Source organism: Telmatherina bonti (genome assembly GCF_933228915.1).
Source record: "Telmatherina bonti genome assembly, chromosome: 3".
In the NCBI taxonomy this organism is placed as follows: domain Eukaryota; kingdom Metazoa; phylum Chordata; class Actinopteri; order Atheriniformes; family Telmatherinidae; genus Telmatherina; species Telmatherina bonti.
In genome coordinates this window covers 17,529,823-17,549,822 of record NC_136621.1, presented here as the reverse complement: position 1 = coordinate 17,549,822, position 20,000 = coordinate 17,529,823, and the positions used below count along the sequence as shown (strand labels likewise).

Below are 20,000 nucleotides of genomic sequence, written 5' to 3'. Positions count from 1 at the left end.
TGAGAAAAAAGGTCATTTTTCTTTTTCCTTTTGGCTGCAGATGGTCTTTTGGTGATGGTGGATATGAAGAGTTTGAATTCAAGCCTCCTTATTCTCCGTCTCCCCTCAGCCCAGACTCACCTAATCAAATTCTCCTTAGCAAAAGCATCACCTATGTCTACTCTCAGCCAGGTAATACCTCAATGCTGATCCAGTTACAAAACTACAAACAAGAGCATAGCTGAAAGCAGATGTCTATTATCTGTCCTTTTTCTTAATTTCCCCATCTGTCTCTGTGCAGGAATATACACAGCACTGGTGTCAGTGTCCAACCGTTACGAGAACATCAGTCAGAGCATCAACATGAGTGTGTACAGCATCCTCACCCGTGTTAACATTCAAACAGATCAGCAGCTTCTCATCAGCAAATCGGCCGATTTTGAGGCCCATCCTCTACCCTCGCCTTATGGCATTCACTATGAGTGGCACTTTGGAGACGGTTCTGCCCCGCAACACGGTCGGCGTGTGCAGCACACTTTTTTGCAAAGCGGTGCCTTCAACGTGTGTGTATCAGTGAACAACACCATCAGTTACGCCGAGGCTTGTGCTGAGATGTTTGTGTATGAGGAGATTGAAGGTCTCACAGGTCAAAGTTCCTCTCCCACTGAGCTCCACAGCCCTACTACAGTCAGGGCTCACATTGCTGCTGGAAATAACATTACATGGATGTTTTCAATGGGTGATGGAAAAATCTATGTCGGTTCTGAACCTCACATATCACACAAATACACCGAAGAAGGGAACTACACAGTAAACGTGACGGCCATGAATGCTGTGAGCTCTGGCTACATGATCCTTCCTGTTCACGTCTTTGTTTTCCAAGTCATAAGAATGGAGCCATCAGGATGTGTTCAAGAGCAGTCCCCCATCAATTTTCAAGCCTGGGTGTCTGGTAATGCGTCCATTCATTTGTATGAGTGGAACTTTGGGGATGGGACCCCCAACAAGACGCAACATGGCAATCCCAGAATATCACACACTTACCAGAAGAGTGGAAGCTACCACCTCTCCCTGTTGCTCTCCAGCGGAGTTAACAAGGCCACCAAGGCTAATTTCTTCAACTGGGTGTGTGTTCAGCCAGCATTGACCAACATAAGCTTCTCCCCTGAGAAATCACATTATCCTGTTGGGCAAGAAATACAGTTCCTGGTCATAGCAGAGCCTGAATTTAACTACAGTTACAAGTGGGACTTTGGTAGGGATGAAGACCTTGTGCTTGCACATGGTTCTAGAAATATTGTTACAACTTATAAAAAACCAGGACGCTACAAAGTGACTGTACATGTTTTCAATAACATCTCTTCCAGTAACACCACTGCTGTAATTGAGGTTTTGATGCCCATTGGACCAATTTTTATTCAACATAATGGCACAAAGTACAATAACCTAACGCTGGGAGCTCCATACACTTTCAAGACTTCTTCCTTTGCCTCCGATGTTGCTTACATCTGGAATTTTGGAGATGGAAATGTGGTTACAGGTCAGAATATCCTCCATACCTACAACATTTCTGGGAACTACAATATAACACTGAAAGCAACCAACAAAGTTAGCCACAATGACACCATTTTACCTGTGTCTGTGCTAGCACCAATCCGTGGGTTGACAGTCAACGCCAGCTTAATAAATGTCCCTTTGAATACTTCAGTCCACTTTGAGGCCCACAAGGAGGGTGGAGATGATGTCCGGTACTCTTGGATTCTGTGTGATAGCTGTACCCCAATACCAGGGATCTTCACCAAGTCCTACACCTTCCGCTCTGTTGGTACTTTCAACATAATTGTGATAGCAGAGAATGACGTCGGAACAGCACAAGCGAGCATCTTCTTGTTTGTCCAACGTGAGTTGGAAGGTCTGCAAATTTTAGCAGAGGAAACAGAAGGATTTGTAACCTTTGGAGTGGACAGTTGTTGCTATGCCACAGACCGTGTCCTACGCCTTCATGCAGAGTTAAAGGAGGGCACCAATATGACCTTCACTTGGAACATCATCAGAGAGCTGGATCCTGCTAGTTCTATCAACATAAGTGGGAAGACTGTGGAGCTCAGTTTCTCTGAGCCTGGTTCCTGTGACGTCTTTCTATGGGCAGCCAATCTTCTCGGACAGCTCTTTGTCAGGAGAACCATTCGTTTCCTCGAACCAGCTGAAGGTGTATACTTGCAGATCAGCACCAACCCAGTTGCTGTTGGTGCACCAACAAATTTGACGGTTCTGTCTATGAAAGGCTCAGATCTGCAGTATCGGTGGTCTGTGGATGGGGACAGTCTGCAGTGGAATAAGCACTTGTTGATGTACACCTTCAGCCATCCGGGCCAAAAACACGTCACCGTAGAGGTCTTCAATGAAGTTAGCTCAGAGTTTGTCTCAGAGATAGTCAACGTCCAGGAAGTCATTTCTGACCTTCATTTCTCAGCTACCAATGTGTCTCTGGAAAATTATGTAGCAACAGATGTCAATGTGTCTCTGGAGGGGAAGGTGCAAACAGGAACGAATGTGACATGGACATGGCATTGGGAAAACAAAACTCAAAAAGGAAGGCAAACCTCTGTGATTTTCCAGGAGCCGAGTACAACTGTCATTTATCTGAATGCCACAAATGATGTCAGTGGACAAATGGTTTCCAAAACGTTCTTTGCTCAGGACGCCATTCAGAAGTTGGAACTGAAGGCAAGTAAGAAGCTTGCAGCAGTCAATGAAAAGGTGGAGTTCACCATTTCTATGGTAGAGGGTACGGACGTTCAACTGGTCCTCAGCATCAACGGCGTTCCCACCATTCTTCAAGGGATTAACCAAACCTACACTCACGTCTTCACCAAAGTGGACACACACATGGTGAATCTCACTGCTCGCAACAAGGTATGTCGAAATGAATGGATTATTTTAAAAAAGTACATTTTCATATTTATGTTCATGATTAAGCTTTAATTAAAGATATAAACGGCCAAATATCAATGTCAGAAACGGCTTCAAATAAAGTCGTCTGCATCACATATTTTCTTTATAAATCTTGCTTCATATCAGTGGTGGAATAACTGACTATCGGTTCCTTGCATGCACATTTACAGCATTTATACTCAGAATCCACAAAGAGTATTCTTGGCACCAACAGTTGCAACCTCATGACATCATTTTAGACATTATTATCTGACATGTAACGATGAATATTGTTCATGATGTGAGGTGTCATCTGCAAAACACCAGCCTCAGTATCTGAACTTGCTATGCATGTTGGAGTGCCGCATTAAGATATGTTTTAATTCAACTTTTGCACAGTACTGTGTAAAAGATTTGAGTCACCATTGCTCACCATTTTATTGCTATAAAAAACACAGCACTGGGTTAGAAGTCTTATTTAGGCATTTATTGAATCATCGAATCAAATATTAGATAAAAATACACATTCATCTGAAAATGATTTAATATACTATGCTGTTTTAAATTATAATAAACAACTATAACAAAGAGGTAGTAGAAGTTGTGGTCATTCACAATTCTTGTTTTTAGCTAATTTAAATAGTTTCATGAACTGGTTTTGTTCAGCTGATTTACATAAAGCTGTAACAGAACTGGTGTAGGCTTTGTGCTAATGGTTTTATTAAATCAGAATCAGATGCAGCAGGTTGAGTGTTGTGAGTTTTATTCTACAGACAGAAAGTTGTTAGAAACTTCTGACTTTTTGCTTCTGCTCTCTGCTGTGCAACTACTGCGGCTAATCTCAAACAAGCCCAGTAAAGTAGCAACCACATGCTATGAAAACAAAAAAGTAAAGCAGCTCATGTTGTCTAATGTGCCGCCATTAAACACTGTACATCAGGATGACATAAAATATAATGCCTAATAACGCATTTGTGTGCCTTTTTTTCCCTTAACAGGTGAGTAACCGGACGAGAAATGTCCAAATAGAAGTGATGGAGCCGGTTCGTGGACTTTCCATCCAGGGAATCGGAGCAGCGATCCCTGTGGGCATGAAGAAGCTGTTTGTGGCCAGCATCCTAACGGGCAAACCTGTTCGCTTCCTTTGGACTTTTGAGCTAAAGTCACGCAAGGATACTTGTATTTGCAAAGAGGTGGGGTAACTTAAACCAAAAAATATATATGTCATTAAAAAGCAATTAACAGCTGTTATCTAACATTGACATCTATCTATTCTGGTTTACGCCACTTCAGGCGCCGTACACCCCAGAAGTTCCAGGCTTGTTGAAGATTCATCTGAAGGCCTTAAACAGCCTGCATGATCAGTTAATCAATGTGCAGATTGAGGTGCAGGACGTGCTGAAATCTGCTAAACTGTATGCAGTGCCGCAGGACACTTTCATCCACAAGACGGTGACCCTGAATGCATCCATCACACCCATTTCTACTCCTGTCACTTGCTTGTGGGACTTTGGTGATGGCTCTACCCCAGTTCATACCAACACCTCAACTGTGGATTATAAATATGGACTCCCAGGACACTACCAGGTCCAAGTATGTACATTTTGACTCCATGAGATCATTTTTTATTTCCAAGATTCTGCTCATATAAGCTTACCACCCTGTCAAATTTGTGATTTCACCAGCTTGTGTCTCTCTTACCAGGTAAACTGCAGTAACCTGGTGAGTTGGGTGTTGGCCCAGGTGGAGGTAACCATCAGCGTGTTGGAGTGTGAGGAGCCAGAAGTGCAGGTAGCTCAGACCCGCCTGGCTATCTGGCGTTCCCAGTCCGTATCGGTGGAGGCCAGCGTGGACTTAAAGGACTGCATCCGCTACAGACATCAGTACCTCTGGGAGATAGTTTCCGGTTCCTCATGTGACGATGAAATGCTAAAGGACAAGCTTTTGCCTCCTGGATCCGAGCCCTCTCAGTTCTCACCTGGCCGAGCAGTTCGCCTGCCCGTGGAGGTGGACACACAACAGCTGAAGCTGTCATTACCAAAGATGACTCTGGCAGCAGGGAACTATAGCCTGGTGTTTTCTCTGTCGTATGAAGGCGTGCCACTCAGGAAAGCTGCCTGTTTGCAACTAAGCGTCATAGCCGACAAGTGAGTAGAAAGAAAAAGATATGGTGTGAAGGTTTTCATGTGAATTACATTCCACACGCTTGCTTGAACATGTTGATTAATAACCACAAATTAGCAGGACAATAACTTGGATTTTAGTTTTTGTCTGCCAGAGCATCAGTTGTTGTGGAGCTTTGCTAAAGTAATGATAAACTGTTCCTCAGCTGGTCACTTAACGTGAATGTCACCATCATATTGTTGGGATTTGGGAGCCAAACATGGCAGATGCTTATGTCTATCACGGCGCAGGCACTCTCACACATCTGTGCTGAAGTGTAACTCAAACTTAACTTTGCTGATGTGTTGAATAATATGAAGAAATCTACTTTCTTCTTCCTGTCAGACTGATGCCCATCATTGAAGGAGGAACCTACAGGGTGTGGTCCAGGATGCAGGACCTGCAGCTCAGTGCTGAGCAGTCTTATGACCCAAACATGGATCCAGAAAGCCAGTCTCTACTTCACTACCACTGGGAGTGTCAAAGTACTTCAAAGGTACAAGAAGGAGAAGTGGGAAACTGAGAATTCATGTTATGTGTCTAAATGGTGTAGCAGTTAAAAGAAGAAACACGAGTCGAACTGGTCTTCATGTGGGATCTTGGCAAATGCGGCTCTCATTGGTGTTTCTAGAATTAAACTTTTATCTGTCACAGTTAATTTTAGTATTTAGTAGTTTGTATTGTTAGCGTAGCTTTGATAATACACAGCATTACAGACTGACATGTTACTTCGCCCTCTGCTTCTACAGGACTCGCATAAATCAAAGAGATTAAATTGTTTTAGATTGTTAAACTGATATCAGCTTTCTAATCAGTGTTGACATTTCTAGTGGTGAGTCAGTGAGCTGAGTGTTTATCGAAAAGATTATTTTGTAAATCATAGGTGAAAATTGCTTGAAAACACTCAGAAACTTTAATTCTATTCATATCTGTCAATACGGAGCTTTCCAAGGGCAGCTTTCAGGCGGTTTCTTCTTGTCAGGATGGCTGTCACTTAAGAGTGAGAGGCTGATGTGAAGATATCTCAGTGCAGTGTAACTAATTATGCTGCCTGTGAATGCTCAGTTTTTTGAGTGAGAGAGAGTGTGCTGAATTGGTATTTTTCACACGCGCTGCTTTGTTGTTAGGTGGCAACGCATTCTGCTGGAGCAGAACATGACACCCAATGGGAAGGGTGTGTCCAGCAGACTGAAGTCCAGTTGCATGTCCAATCCTTGCGAGGGCCAGTTTTAGATTTAAAGCTCTTTTAAACCTGGACATTTGTGTAATGGGTTATAATTTGTCTAAAGGCATGTTCCATGATCTCAGGCTTAATTAAAATGTGCAGAATATGATAAGTCACGACTGTCTTTTGTGCTTGTGCATCCATGCTGCAGAGGAAGGTATTTAAAGGGTTATGTAATTGTGTGGAGATAAACTCAGCATTCCATAGCCAGCGCTTTGCTTCCCCACCCTGACAATTACACAGTCCACATCAACAACATCACTCACATTCACACACACTCACAGCAGCACTGTTGATCAAGTAAGTAAAACACAGAAACATGTCAAAGATGGTTACGTTTTTTCCTTTAATCTGAAGAAATTTAGATAAATAAATCGTCTTATGTGTATAAAGATAATTGCAGGTAGTTTTACTGGTCTAGGGTTGAGGATGCAGGGTGTCACGGCGTATAAAAATACAAAGCAGTCTCAGCAAATTTATGAAAGTAAACACTGTTTCCCCGTAAACTAACTGGAAAACTCAGAGGAATACACAAAGTAAGTGGAAATCAATTGTTTATTGCAATCAAAACATTGTATTGTGATGGATTCGCAAATATTGATTCAGTATGATCAAGGACAGAGTTTCAGACTAGAGATGTTTTTATCCTTTCTCTGGGGAGCAGAAAGCTTCTGCATTACTCCTCTCAAACGGATAGTGTGATCACTTGTCACTCATCTATTCTGTTTTTTGTTTTTTTTTTCTTTTTAAATTACTTAACCACAAGTCGTGTAACTAAAGATAAAACCGTTTGTGCAGAGTTTTGCAATTGTGGTAAGAGTTCTTTGTTCCTGCAAAGAAAGCACACAAACAAATCAAATCTATAAATTGTGGCTACCTGCGGTGTCTTTTTCCTGAAGTCAGCACAAGTTAGTCGGAAACTGCTCCTGTTCTTTGTTTTCCTTTCACAAGGCTTTATTTCTGCTGTCAGAAGACCAAAACTCTATTGTTGTGTGTGTTCATTCTGTTCTAACAGTGTGAGCACAAGGCAGAAGCAAATTTTAATCAAAATGTAAATCATTTAGTAACTTCGAAACCACATTTTCAAACGTGGTGGATGGGAGGGGGGCCTAAAGGTGCTCGCTGAAGGAGGTCTGTTCAAAAAAGATAATTTCGAAAGCACCACTTGAAGGTGCACGGAAACACGGAAAAAGGTCTTTTTCCTGTTAGTAGCCTTCAGAAAGACCTTCAGCATTCATAAATAAGATGATCATAAAGATCAACTCTGCTGTCGAACACAAACCACTGTTCTTGTTTTGCTTGAAGCTGACAGAAAGAAAACAATGTTCCGACTTCTTTTCCCAGGGCCCGGAGCACTGCTCCAGTCTGAACTTCGGCCTTGGCTCCAGTGGTCCTGTGCTGGGAATCTCAGGCTCTGAGCTGGAGGAAAAAGTCGAGTACACATTCAAGCTGACCATCAGCAAAGACGGCATGACTCCGGAGTCCACCACTCAAACCGTAAGACAACACACAGCCCTGCAGTTTCACTTCAGATACAAACAAATCCATCTACAGTCGCGTGTTATGAAGTTATTGTATGAATATTTATGACTGATCATTTCCTACCTGAGCCCACACCCCCCCTTTTTGTGCTGCATCTTTGTCAAAACATTACAAGAGCTTGTTTCACATCAGAGTCGCAGCATCTGTCCACTATTTTAACTGTTTGCCTTCTTGATCTGTGTCTCTGGCAGGTGCTCGTGCAGAGCGGCCACATTCCCATGGTGTCTCTGGAGTGTGTGTCGTGTAAGGCCCAGGCCATTTATGAGATCAACCAGAACTCGTATGTGTACCTCAGAGGAACCTGCACCAACTGCCAGGGCAATTACCAAGGGGTAATAACACACAGAGACCGAAAGCAAGCAAACACACAGCCTGTCTGAATCTGTGTGATTTTCTGGAGAATTTCTCTCCTGCGTTCCGCTCCGCCTTTTCTCCTTTACTCAAACTTTCCTCTGCATTTTTGGAGATGCAGCAGTTGTGTGTGGATGTGAGAATGATGTCATTGTTTAAGTGAAGCCAAAGAGAATATGTTATGTCCTAACTAACACGAGGAAACGATTTCAAAGACAAAATGCTTGTAAGCTTTCTGGAGCTCAAACTGCACATAGCAGCTGCTTGCATTCAGCTGGGGAATAATCTGGGTCAGATCTGACACTGTGCTGCACTTTCTGCTGTACAGGAGGAAATACGAATTTGCTTCTTTTGGCATTAATTTGACTTCACAGGAACGTAAACTTTCCTGAGATTGTAAAGAAAAATCTGTGTTTTGATCAAAACACCACACGGCTGTGTTCAGGGTGTGAAGTGAACCATTCTCTTTCAGAGGAACTATGTCTTAACTTAGATCTGTACTTCATGAATTTAGATAAAAATATCATGATTAACTTCTGTTCTTTTCATGAATTTTAAAGCCTTTTACAGCTAAACCATTGCAGCTTCATGCTCTTAAGATTGATTTGCAAGAAAAAATACTTTCTATTATGTTTTTCTTCCTTCTTGTACAGGGGGGGCCCAAAGTCGGTCCTCGAGGGGCCGCTGTCCTACAGGTTTTCAATGGATCCCTGTTCCAACACACCTGGCTTCCATCAAATAGATCCAACAGCCATTGAGGGTTTGCACAATGAGCAATTAGTTTGAGTCACGTGTGTTTGAACAAGGATGCATAGAAAACTTGCAGGATTGTGGCCCTGGAGGACCGGAGCTGGCCACCCCTGTTCTTGTGTTATCAACCTGCCCACCATCGTAATTATCTTAATATTACCCTCTCTGCACATTCTTTCATTTGTCTCCGGTGTGCTTGTCTGGACTAATGTGAGTTGGCTGATTTTACAAGACTGTTTCAAAGCTGCGCAAGCACCCTTTAAATGAACAGATTTAAGAGGCTTTCTGCCAGTGTTTCTGCTCTAACCAGAAAGGAAATTAAAGTCTTCTAACTTGATTAAATTTCCTTTTTATTCCTGTCAGTTTTCAATCATTAACCCAGTACGATGAAACTAAGGCTTGTTTTTAGAAATGAATTCCACACCTAAAACTAAAAGCCGATGGCTGGAATGATACAAAAAAAAAACAAAAACAAAAAAAAAAAAAACAGTAATGTCTGATGATTAACAATAAAATAACCATGACTAAAATCAGTTAATTCCTCATTAGCGGGCCGTGATGTCCCACTAATAAAATCTATTTTTATTTGGGAGGTAAACAAAAAGAGAAATGCATGTTAATAAAAGCAGAAAGTGCTTTTCAAAGGTTCCACAGCAAACCTCGGCTGCAACGGTGAGCACAAATTCATCTAGTCGTAATCATTTCTGCGCGTTCTTTCTGTTCAGTCACCACAACGTTACTCTCAGAACTCTTCTGCTATGCTTCATATATCATCATCAACTTGACTTGTGTGTCTGATTAGTAACATGCAGATGAGTGCACGAGAAGCTTGTTGCGTCTGCCATCTAAAACACCCAAAAAGGAGGCTCCATGACACTTCCACCATGAGGTGTTTAGCTCAACTGGTTGAGAGGAAGCCTCCAGTACAGATGCTCCAGCTCCTTGAGGTTTTCGGGCTTGTTGCTTCGTGTCACTTTATCTTTTTTTTTTTTAGCCCTTCTCTGCTGTCAGGCAGCCATCTAATGAAGGTCCCAAAATCTACTTTCACCAGTGTTGAGCAGGGAAGCGGAGCTAAGCTATTTCTGCTGTTTGACTAATAAGTTTCAGCTTCAGCAGTATTCTGCTGAAAGGTGAAATACTTTCCTAGTGTGATTATTTTACCCAAGAATGTTGGAAAATAGTAAAACATGTTTCTGATCATTTACAGGAAAATTTACAAGGGAGAGAACAAGGAGCAGTCAGTATGGGCACAAAATGTTTTTCTCAAATTTTCTAACTAATATTGATTTTTTTTTTCTTAAAAACTTATTCCATAGTTTCCAAGCTATAAAGGGCACCTAGTTGTCAGGCTCTGTTATAACCTACAGTTTTCCTAAATAAACAGTATGTTCAGACAACCAAGCAAATGTTGTAAGTCATTAAAGTTAAATCGTCATAAACACCAAATTTAAATTAGTTCATAAAATCAATTTATTTCTCAGCCTTAGATAAAGCACCGAAACCCATAAAAACTTTTATTGCAACTTTTCAATAAAGCTGCTATAAAATCAGGCATTTAAAAAAATAATTGCCTGAAATCCAGGGGCTGAATGATAATGTGCTTTATATTTTTAACTTCGTGCTCCATTAAAAAGAGGCATCATTTTCTATTTAATGTCATGGTGAGCTAAATGTGAATATATCTGTGTGTTATAACGAAGCTCTTTGTATAGACACATAAAAAGTGGAAAGCATCCTGTTTTTGCTAAATGAAGGTTGCTTGAGCTGAATATCTGAAGCTCTTTAACAGTTTTGTGTTTTGTCAACCTGCGCAAGTGAAAACGTTTCTCATCTAACACCAGGAAGCAGAACATATTACCAACAGTTTTATTTGTCTCCTGCAGTTAAAACCTCTGTCCTTGTTTGTCTCGCAGCGCTGGAGCGCGATGACGGAGCACAACAAGACTCTGGTCCTGGACTCTTCCTCCACCACCACAGGGAGCAACGGCATGAATCTGGTGCTGCGGCAGGGCGTCCTGAAAGACGGGGCCTCTTACATCTTCACCCTGCACGTGACTGACAAGAGTTTGGATGGCGAGGGCGCCGCCTCCATCAGGCTGCGCCACAACATGCCCCCAGAAGGCGGGGAGTGTCACCTGCGAGGGGGAGGGGAGGCAGGCATGTTGTACGGGGATGAAGACACCGACGGCTGGAGGATTCACACTCTGCTGGACCGGGTTCACTTTAACTGCTCAGGTGGGAAGACCTCTTCTTTTCCTTCTCATAGTTTTCATATTTATTTGTCTCTTTTTTTTTTTCTCACACACGCTTTCTCTCTGTCTTCTTGTTGTTACTCTGCAGGTTACAGCGATCTGGGGGTCTCAGAAACACCTTTTCTGTACAGCCTGCTTGTGACGCGGTGCAGAGAAGACTACTGCGAGGACTTCTGCGTTTACAAGGGCAGCAGTCCAGAGCACTCGGCCTTCCTGCCACCAGGCTTCAGCTCAGCGCAACACCGCGTAGCCGTGTACATCACAGTGGAAGACCACCAGGGAGCTGCCAACATTGCTCTTAATAAGTAACTATGTTTTATATCTTTATTTAGTTCTGTTGTTTCGCCATGTCACCAGTTAAATAAGATTCAGTCCATCAGAATATTTTTTGGAAAACTTCAAAACTTTGTCATTTCTGACACATTTCTACAGCACACACTAACCTGAAGTTCAGTTTCTTTCTCCACCCCCAACAGTTCAGTTCAGTGTGTACAATGCATCAGACTCTCATAGCGCTACTTACTTATCATGACTTTGATTTGCCCCATCAAATCTTCGGGAATCCTTCTTTCTTCCAATCTCAGAAGGTGGTGGAGACTGAAATTGTCTCATCCATAACTTTTAGTTGTGTCTCCTGCTCAACATTCATCATACTGCTTCATGAATTTACTTTCCATTTAACAAGTCTCTTGTTGCTGAAGTTCTCCATTTTTGAGTTAACTTACAAGTTTAATTAATGACAAATGACAAAAAGCACTTTTTCTTTTACTGGTAGGCAAACATTCATGAAGGGTCTTTGTCATGAATTAAACTTGTAATTTAATAACACATCAAATATGGACAGACTGGAACCTACATGTTCAAAAAAACTATCTAATTATGATTGTAGTTTTTTTTTTTTAGTTAATTTATTTTGAAAATATTGAAAATCTTACATACTCCACCTTTAAGGAGATTTTCTTGGCTCCAATCTCTGTGTTGTGGCAGAGGAAGCTTCTGTTATCGCTGAGTTTTGCAAACAAGTGGCCTTTTGTTCCTTAAACTATTTGCGATTTAAGAAGTTCACAACCTAATTAGTTCTGCTTCAGGAGGCAACATGTGACATTTTCCTTTATGAAAGGACGCTCTCTCACATTTAAGTACTAAATCAGTTCACTATTTGCACAAGTTATCCTCTCAATGTACTGTTTCTATTTTTAACTCCCACATCAAAATGCTTCAGAACATTTGGTGAAATGTCACTAGCATAAAAAGTGAAAAGTCTGATAACCCTCTACAAACTACAAGGCTTGATCATTATTGAACCGTCCAATACATTTCACTGCTAGGACATCCACACGCTGCCATCTGTTGAGCCGCTGTCTTCTGCATGGCGACCATTCTGTCGCGAGTTGGAGGATATTTTGCACATCTGAGGCTTTTGCTGGTAAACGCTGCTCTCTGCTGGGGGACTCACACCTCTCCAGACCAGACCAGACGCCATCTCACATTTCTCCTGTCTATCCACAATTGAAGCCTCCTATCACGTGTCCTCTGTGGTCCCACAAAGACTTAATGGGTATATGAGTGGTCTATCGGTTACGTCACCTCATCTCTCCTTCCTGAACGTGTGCAAGTGCTTTACTTTGAACTTTTGTTCATTTTGGCGGTACGTTTTCACCGTAGCTCCAGAGAAATAATGACAACACTTAATTCTGATGTTTTACTTTAATTTCTTGTCTCTGTTCAGTGGTAACCGTGAAAACTGCAAAATAAAGAAGGTTGCGGTTCGCTTGTTGCATTTTCCTTAAGATTCATGTCACCAAAGTGTCACCAAAAGCAGGTTCGATATATTAACAACACAGATATAAGATGCACTAAATAAATCTTAAAAGTATTAAATTGTCAAAAAAAAAACACCACATATGTCATACTGTAAAACATAAACAGTAATGGGTGAGTACCGTGTGTGTCTTTTGAACCGCATGTAGCATGTCCTTCCTCTGCATCCATGTTGAATCTAATGCCACAGATAATGTCTTTTGTCATGTGACCCATTACACTAAACATTAAGCTGTTTGATCCATTTTGACGAACCATTTTCTAACGTTAGATTATAGACATTAGAATATTTTTTCTTTATTTTTAAACCAATCTAATTACATTTTAAAAACTCAATCTCACAAGTACATGAAGCAAATCTTTGTCAACCTGTCTGTTCATTTTGGATGAATACGACCAGATAAAACCAAAGCATTGTCTTAGATCAGGAAGTCATTTCTAGCAAATAAGTATGTAATCAACTTTCAGATCAGATTAATGGCGTAGCTCGGGTCATTAAGGCTGCTACTGCTAAATGTTGGACTCTAGTTACAGCTGGTAGATACTGAACTGGTAGAAAGTACTCATCAGTTGTTTTTTGTCTTGTGCTTTTATCCAGGACCATTGAAGTTGGGTTGCCAGATCCACCGGCTGAATACAGCAGCCTTCCCCACTGGCTGTCCGAGCTGACAGACAGCAAACTCAAAAAGCTGCTGGAGCAAGGAGACTCCCAACGGGTCCGAGAGCTGTCACTGGCTCTCATTACAGTCCTAAATGAAGTAAGAAAGAGCAAGCCACCCAGCGCTGATTCTTGCATCAAACTATCCTCGTACATCTATTATTTATATCTGCATTTACTTCTTCAGTATGAGCAAACCAGGGAGTCCTCACGGGTGTCCCGACAAGAGCGAAATTACAGAGTGAGAGTCCGCAGCAACATCACCAGGGCTCTAACTGCTCTTGACCTGACCACCGTTAGCGACATCCAGCAGACATCCGCTGCCCTGGCGCAGTGCACGGTGAGCAGTGTGAGAGTGAAGCATGATGGGAAGTTGGACAAGAGAACTCAGCAAGAAAAAAAAAAAAAGCAGATGATGCAAACAAAAGGCCATTTGTGAGGACTTGTGTGTGGTTTTCAGGCGGTGAGTCGGGAGTTCATCTGCGAGGAGTGCCAGAACAGCACTTTAAACAAGCTGGAGTCCATGCTGGAGATTCTGCAGACAGACACCAAGCAGGGCACTGTCACCCCTACTGAAATAGGTGACAACATCCTCAACATCATGGGTAAGATAGACAGTTTGCTCATTACCAGTAACTGCAGGAAGAGAGAAGCCGTCTCTGTTTCTGAGTGATGTAATCGGGGGGTATTATGGGAGGTTGCCTGCAGCGGTGAATGAAAACCACCGCTAAATTTTTTATTCAGGTGTATTTATTTTATTTTCAAGTCTGGTTGCTGTAGATTACAACTACAGTCTATCAAATCTCACATAGAACAAAAGTACTATTTGATGCTCATAATGTCAGCAAGACACCTCCATGTAGTGCTACTGGAAGTGTCAGTCTGGCATTATTAGAAATTGGGTCAGTTACTTCATTGTTTATTGAATTACTAATGAAAGATCCTGTAGTGGGTTTTTTTTGTTGAAAGTATTATTTAGGAAAATAATTTTGTTATGAGCAGAGGTAGTAATTTGAATTGTGCAGAAAACTCTTCATAAAAACAGAAGAAAAGCGACAGAGAAGGAAACTGAGATTTGAGCCTGTCTTCAACTTTCTTCTACTGTATAGAGATACTTGGTTATATTTTCTCATCCTTTACTGTCGAAATGATAAGTAGGGACAAGACTGTTTTGTATAAGAACTAATTAACAGCAACCAAAAATGGCCCCATCATTCTCCATGTGTTTGTTTTTGCCATTATCACGTCAGGATTTTATGTGTACTCGTGCCAGATCAAGAAATAAACTTTTATTGACTGAAATCTTTTCACAGATGGTCCATCCGCTCAAAGAACTGTAATTTTCTCCAGAAAATAGTTTATTTTATGTTTTAAGGTTTTTTTTGGACGTTATCGCCCTGATCAACATGGCCAAGCTAGTACACCAAAGTGCAGTGCTTCGTTCTAATTTACTGACAATTTGCCATCCCTAATGATAAGAATGATCCTTTTTCTGTAAACTACAAAAAGTTTATCCAAGAATTGCGCTGATACCGAGCACTTCATCCCTTTTAAGCTTTAACAGATGTTAAAATGTGACCTAAATTAAAAAATACTCTGACTTTCCCTAAATGATCTAATTAAATGTAATTATCTCCTCCCTCCAGGCGATCTGATCCATCAGGTCAGCCAGTCAGCTTCCCACTCCAACTTCCAGTCTCCATATGTGGATTCTCCTTCACCCTCCTCCACCTCATCCTCCTCCTTTTCCTCTGATGAAAATCCTGGAAACGGCATGCAGGACATCTCTCCCTCCTCTCTGGAGCCACACCCGCTGCGTGTGGCAGCCAAGGCCTACAACCTCTCCTCCGTCCTCATGCTGATCCTCATGCATGCCCGTGTGCTCAATGAGGAGCCACTCGTTCTCAGGGGGGCCGAGATTGCCGCCACAGGGAAACTGGCAGACCCTCAGAGTCTGCTCTGTTACCACGGCAACAACAGTCCAGGTTTGCTTTTGTGTTTAGTCTCTGGGGAAAGGATGGAAGTTACATTTATCTTGAGGATAACTTTCGATTCAGTAGTAGTAGTAGTAGCCGTACTTCATGGTATCTGAGCGCAGCCGTTAATCTTCTGTTCTCTCACTGAATTGCCAGAGTGCCAGCGGTTCTCCATCCCGCGAGCTTTCAACAGAAGCCTTGGCAAAGCTGCGCCAGGAAACGGCATCTTGCAGCTGCTTTTTCAGGTAGCATCAGAAAACATTTCAAATGTTTCGGACTGAGTCGAGTGCAAAATCCTGCTTCTTCAGATCGCTCTGCTCTCTGAAGTGCAACGTTAACACATACTCTCTTATCTGATGAGGTTTTGATGTATTCTCTTTTAGTGTTTGTTCTGTCTTATATTCTCTAATGAAAACTTGTCCACACTATTTCCTCCTACTTCTCAGGTGGAGTCCAACCCCTTCCCCTTCAATTACGTGTCCAACTACGCCGTATCCACGGAGGTGGCGTCCATGGAGTTCCGCACGGAAAACGGCACCCACATCCCAATCTCTGGACTTGATGATAGTCTGGCCATCACCGTTACTGTTAATAATGGCAGCAGCAGTGAAGTGGGGAATGAGGGTCCTGTCACGGGTGGAGTCCCCACAGCCGGAGCCGTTAACATCAGCCGCTGTGACTCTGTCATCGTCAAGGTCAGCACAGGAAACGTCAACAGACAGGCGGGGCTCTTTGTGCAGCTTAACTTCACCACTTTGGAAGGTGAGCTTTAATATTCATCAGCAACACAACAAGTACACAATGACACGGTGAAGCTGAGGCTGTAAAAAGGCTCAATCAGCGCATCCGTCTGCAGAATTCATGTCGGGATAGATTTAACATGAGAATTAAAAGCGAAAAGTGATTTTAAAAAAAATGGTCATAGTTTTTGTAAGTTTTCTCTTTTTAATGTGTAAAGGCAGGTAAAAGTTGACGACACATGAATATTGTTTTCAGTGAAAGGTGAATGGTAAAAAGAAATGCACACTTCCCTCAGTTTTCTTCTCAATCATTATCACAATACATCAACCAAAAAAAAGTTAAAAAAGTCTTTTCAGTTAATCATAATTTTCCACGTTTGTTAGTCAGTTGGCACATCCATTTTTCTCCACTTGTACGGTACATAACTGTGTTCACGTTAAAGCAAATTCTCTGTAACATTTGATAAGTCTTGTGCAACTCACTTTTTGCATTTCCTGGATTAGTCATTTGATTTTACATTTCCTTGCTGTGGAAGAATTTTCTTAGTTAAATTTTTCTTATATTGTGTTATTTTCCTTGTTTGTGGTTGCAACGCTATTTTATGTTTTGTCATTTTTGTCTCCTGTCTTGTTGACATTTTCTTGCGCTAGATCCAAGAGAAAAGGATAAAAGGTCAAATGTCAAGGAGGAGCCATACATAACCGGCTACCTCCATTCCCACGACCGACCAAATGAGTTCAACTGCACAGACAGGAAGCGTATCACGCTCAGCATGACCAGGGGGCAAGACCACAAGAAATACACCTTCTTCCTGTCACCAGAGTAAGAGCCCTGTTCATTTACTGAACTGCAAGGGTTTGTTTAATTTGATAGTGTTCATTTGAATCAGTTTTAGTTTGCAAACTTCAAGTATTTCCACCTTCTTGCAGTTTTCTTTCATATAACCGAGGTTATGTCCGCACGGCGCCGAAGCAGGTTTAGTTGTGAAAAAGGTGACGACAACTAGGAGAGAGGCTTCACCATCCTCATGAAACTGCTGTAGTACACACCACAAGGCTGTGGTTGGCGCTGTGAGGATTACAGAGTAACACTCCACATTGAGAACAAGTCGTAATGCCTGCGCAGATAAAAGCTCACTGTGTGTTGCAGGAAGGTAAAACTATGGAGAAGATGGTGAAAGAATCAGTATGAAGCAAAAGAGAAACATTTGTTTGGACTGGCGAAGAAGTCTTCATCATATTACGCTGGACTACGAAGCCAAAAAGCTCCACAGCACACCATTATTGTTCTGTGTTGCAGTGTGTTCGTCGTAATGATGTCATACCCTCCAGTTGGGCGGTAACGCTGTCCTGACGGGCCGTAGATGGTGAAGGTTTTAGACCTATCCACGTTGGTGCCAAGTTTCAGACATATTTGGCTTCAAGGAGGCTCCTGGTTTCATGTGGATGAAAGGGCAGATTGCTGAAACTCATGCGGTTTTACTGCAATCCGGTCTCGTGTGGATGGCCCTTAAAAATCTCTTGCTACAAACAAAATGAAAATGTTCAGATGTGTAAAAAATAGATTTAAAAAAATCTAATTTTATTTATGAAGCACTTTTCATGGAAAAACAACACAAAGTGCTTTACATAAAAACTATTTTTACACACCAAAGTTTATACCATGGCAAGTTAAAACCACAAGTCACACACACAAACAAAGCACATCTACATGATTTTGTCTGTTCTCAGCTTGGCTGTTGTCATTCACTGCGCTCAGGTATCCGTCAGTCGCGGCAGCGAGACTCATAACTGGTGAAATAAATTATGAACAAATCGCCCCTGTGCGTAATTAAAATGTACCAATCCGGTGTGTGTTTGGCTCCAGACACTAGCTAGGTTTACATAGAGCCAAATACTCCGATTGCATTCGGATTGGAAGTTCTGTCGGAATAAAAATAATCCATGTATCCACCTTATTCTTAATGAAAAGTGTCAAACATAAAAGATTTTTATTCGGTTTCACAGAGGTAGAATATTCCTTTTCCCAAGCCGATCTTGGCATCATGTAAACTCTGAATCAGAACATTTTCAGGGTTGCGTTCTTTCAGTGCATTTTCTGACTAGACGTATACACACAGTTAGTGACATTTCTTCACTTGGAAGATGGAGAACAAAGCAATTCACCAGACAGCAGCATTTTTTAACTCAAACTCTCTCTAGCCTTCTCCTGTTTGTCGTTTGCAGTAGGAAGCCATGAGTAGTGATACTGCAAAAAAAACCACAACAGCTATGACCATCTGTTTGTAGACATACCCGTCTTTGACAAACTCTGCGATGTACCGTAAACATCTTTATGCGCATGTCAGACAGGACCATTCTGCGTAAATGTTTGGACATGCAGACCAGATCGGAACCGATTAGTTCCCATGGAAACAGCTGCGCTGAAATCTTAAATTGTGATGATTATTTGATTAAAGTCTACATTCAATCAAATGTGGTTCATAAAAGCATCATGTTAGCTTGTCCCAAACATTCAGAAAGTTTTGGACTGCTGGCAACAGACTTACAGAGACGTCTGCATTTAGATCAGAACATTTAAGTTCTTGATCACTTTTTATTCAGACCGTCTCCTTATCCCGTTTGACTGGATCTCTGCAGATCGTACGACACCACTCTGGACTATTTCATCAACGTGAGCACGCCATGCAGCCCTGACACGCAGCCCGAGGGTGTTCGTCTGGAGGTGGGGGTGTTCGCCTCTCTGTGTCAGTACTTCAGTGAGAGCGAGAAGCAGTGGCGGACAGATGGTATGGTGCCGCTAGCAGAGACCAATTCCAGCAGAGCAGTTTGCCGCACCAGACATCTCACAGCCTTCGGTGCAGGCCTGTTTGTACCAGCCAAGGCCATCAGTTTTCAATTTCCAGTCAGTGCCACACTTACTCACACACTTTTTATGCACATCCATCAAAAATAAGCCACTCTAAAAGCATTTCCTTCTCTCCTTAGGAGCGTTCAGGTCCACCAAGTCTGGTTGTTCTGCTTGTGTGCCTTTTGGGCTTGCTAAGCTATGTCGTAGCAGCAGCCATCTTGCACAAGTTGGACCAGGTGGATCTGCGCCGAGCTGGTGTGGTTCCACTCTGCGGGCAAGATGGACTCTTTAAGTACGAGATCCAAGTCAAAACGGGCTGGGGCCGAGGGGCAGGTGAGATAGAAGGGCTTCACCGTAAAATGCATGAAAAAAACTAGGATACAGAAAGCATGGAAAGGCACAATAAAGAGCAGAAAATAAAATCTATAAAAGTGAAAGTCACTTATAGTATGAAAAGGATTGTGTGTGTGTGTGTGTATGTATGTATGTATGTATATATATATATATATATATATATATATATATATATATATATATATATATATATATATATATATATATATATATATATAATATATATATATATATATATATATATATATATATATATATATATATATATATATATATATATATATGTGTGTATGTATGTATGTGTGTATGTATGTATGTGTGTATGTATGTATGTATGTATGTATGCATGTATGTATGTATATATATATATGCATGTATGTATGTATATATATATATGCATGTAT

The 20,000-nt window shown here is 41.6% G+C and overlaps 1 protein-coding gene across 1 annotated transcript in view; it reads left to right on the top strand.

Annotated features, from left to right (window-relative positions):
- The window catches only part of pkd1a (polycystic kidney disease 1a), a 79,889-nt gene that overhangs the window by 46,367 nt on the left and 13,522 nt on the right, over positions 1 to 20,000 (top strand). Inside the window, exons 18-36 of the mRNA XM_079264602.1 lie at positions 41 to 171; positions 281 to 2,895; positions 3,912 to 4,106; positions 4,207 to 4,506; positions 4,618 to 5,060; positions 5,422 to 5,572; positions 7,646 to 7,798; positions 8,035 to 8,175; positions 10,858 to 11,179; positions 11,285 to 11,501; positions 13,616 to 13,775; positions 13,863 to 14,015; positions 14,136 to 14,280; positions 15,322 to 15,660; positions 15,808 to 15,896; positions 16,098 to 16,413; positions 17,043 to 17,214; positions 19,032 to 19,296; positions 19,380 to 19,575. Coding sequence (XP_079120728.1) covers positions 41 to 171; positions 281 to 2,895; positions 3,912 to 4,106; positions 4,207 to 4,506; positions 4,618 to 5,060; positions 5,422 to 5,572; positions 7,646 to 7,798; positions 8,035 to 8,175; positions 10,858 to 11,179; positions 11,285 to 11,501; positions 13,616 to 13,775; positions 13,863 to 14,015; positions 14,136 to 14,280; positions 15,322 to 15,660; positions 15,808 to 15,896; positions 16,098 to 16,413; positions 17,043 to 17,214; positions 19,032 to 19,296; positions 19,380 to 19,575 — 6,503 coding nt within the window. The remainder of the gene's footprint in view (positions 1 to 40; positions 172 to 280; positions 2,896 to 3,911; positions 4,107 to 4,206; positions 4,507 to 4,617; positions 5,061 to 5,421; positions 5,573 to 7,645; positions 7,799 to 8,034; positions 8,176 to 10,857; positions 11,180 to 11,284; positions 11,502 to 13,615; positions 13,776 to 13,862; positions 14,016 to 14,135; positions 14,281 to 15,321; positions 15,661 to 15,807; positions 15,897 to 16,097; positions 16,414 to 17,042; positions 17,215 to 19,031; positions 19,297 to 19,379; positions 19,576 to 20,000) is intronic.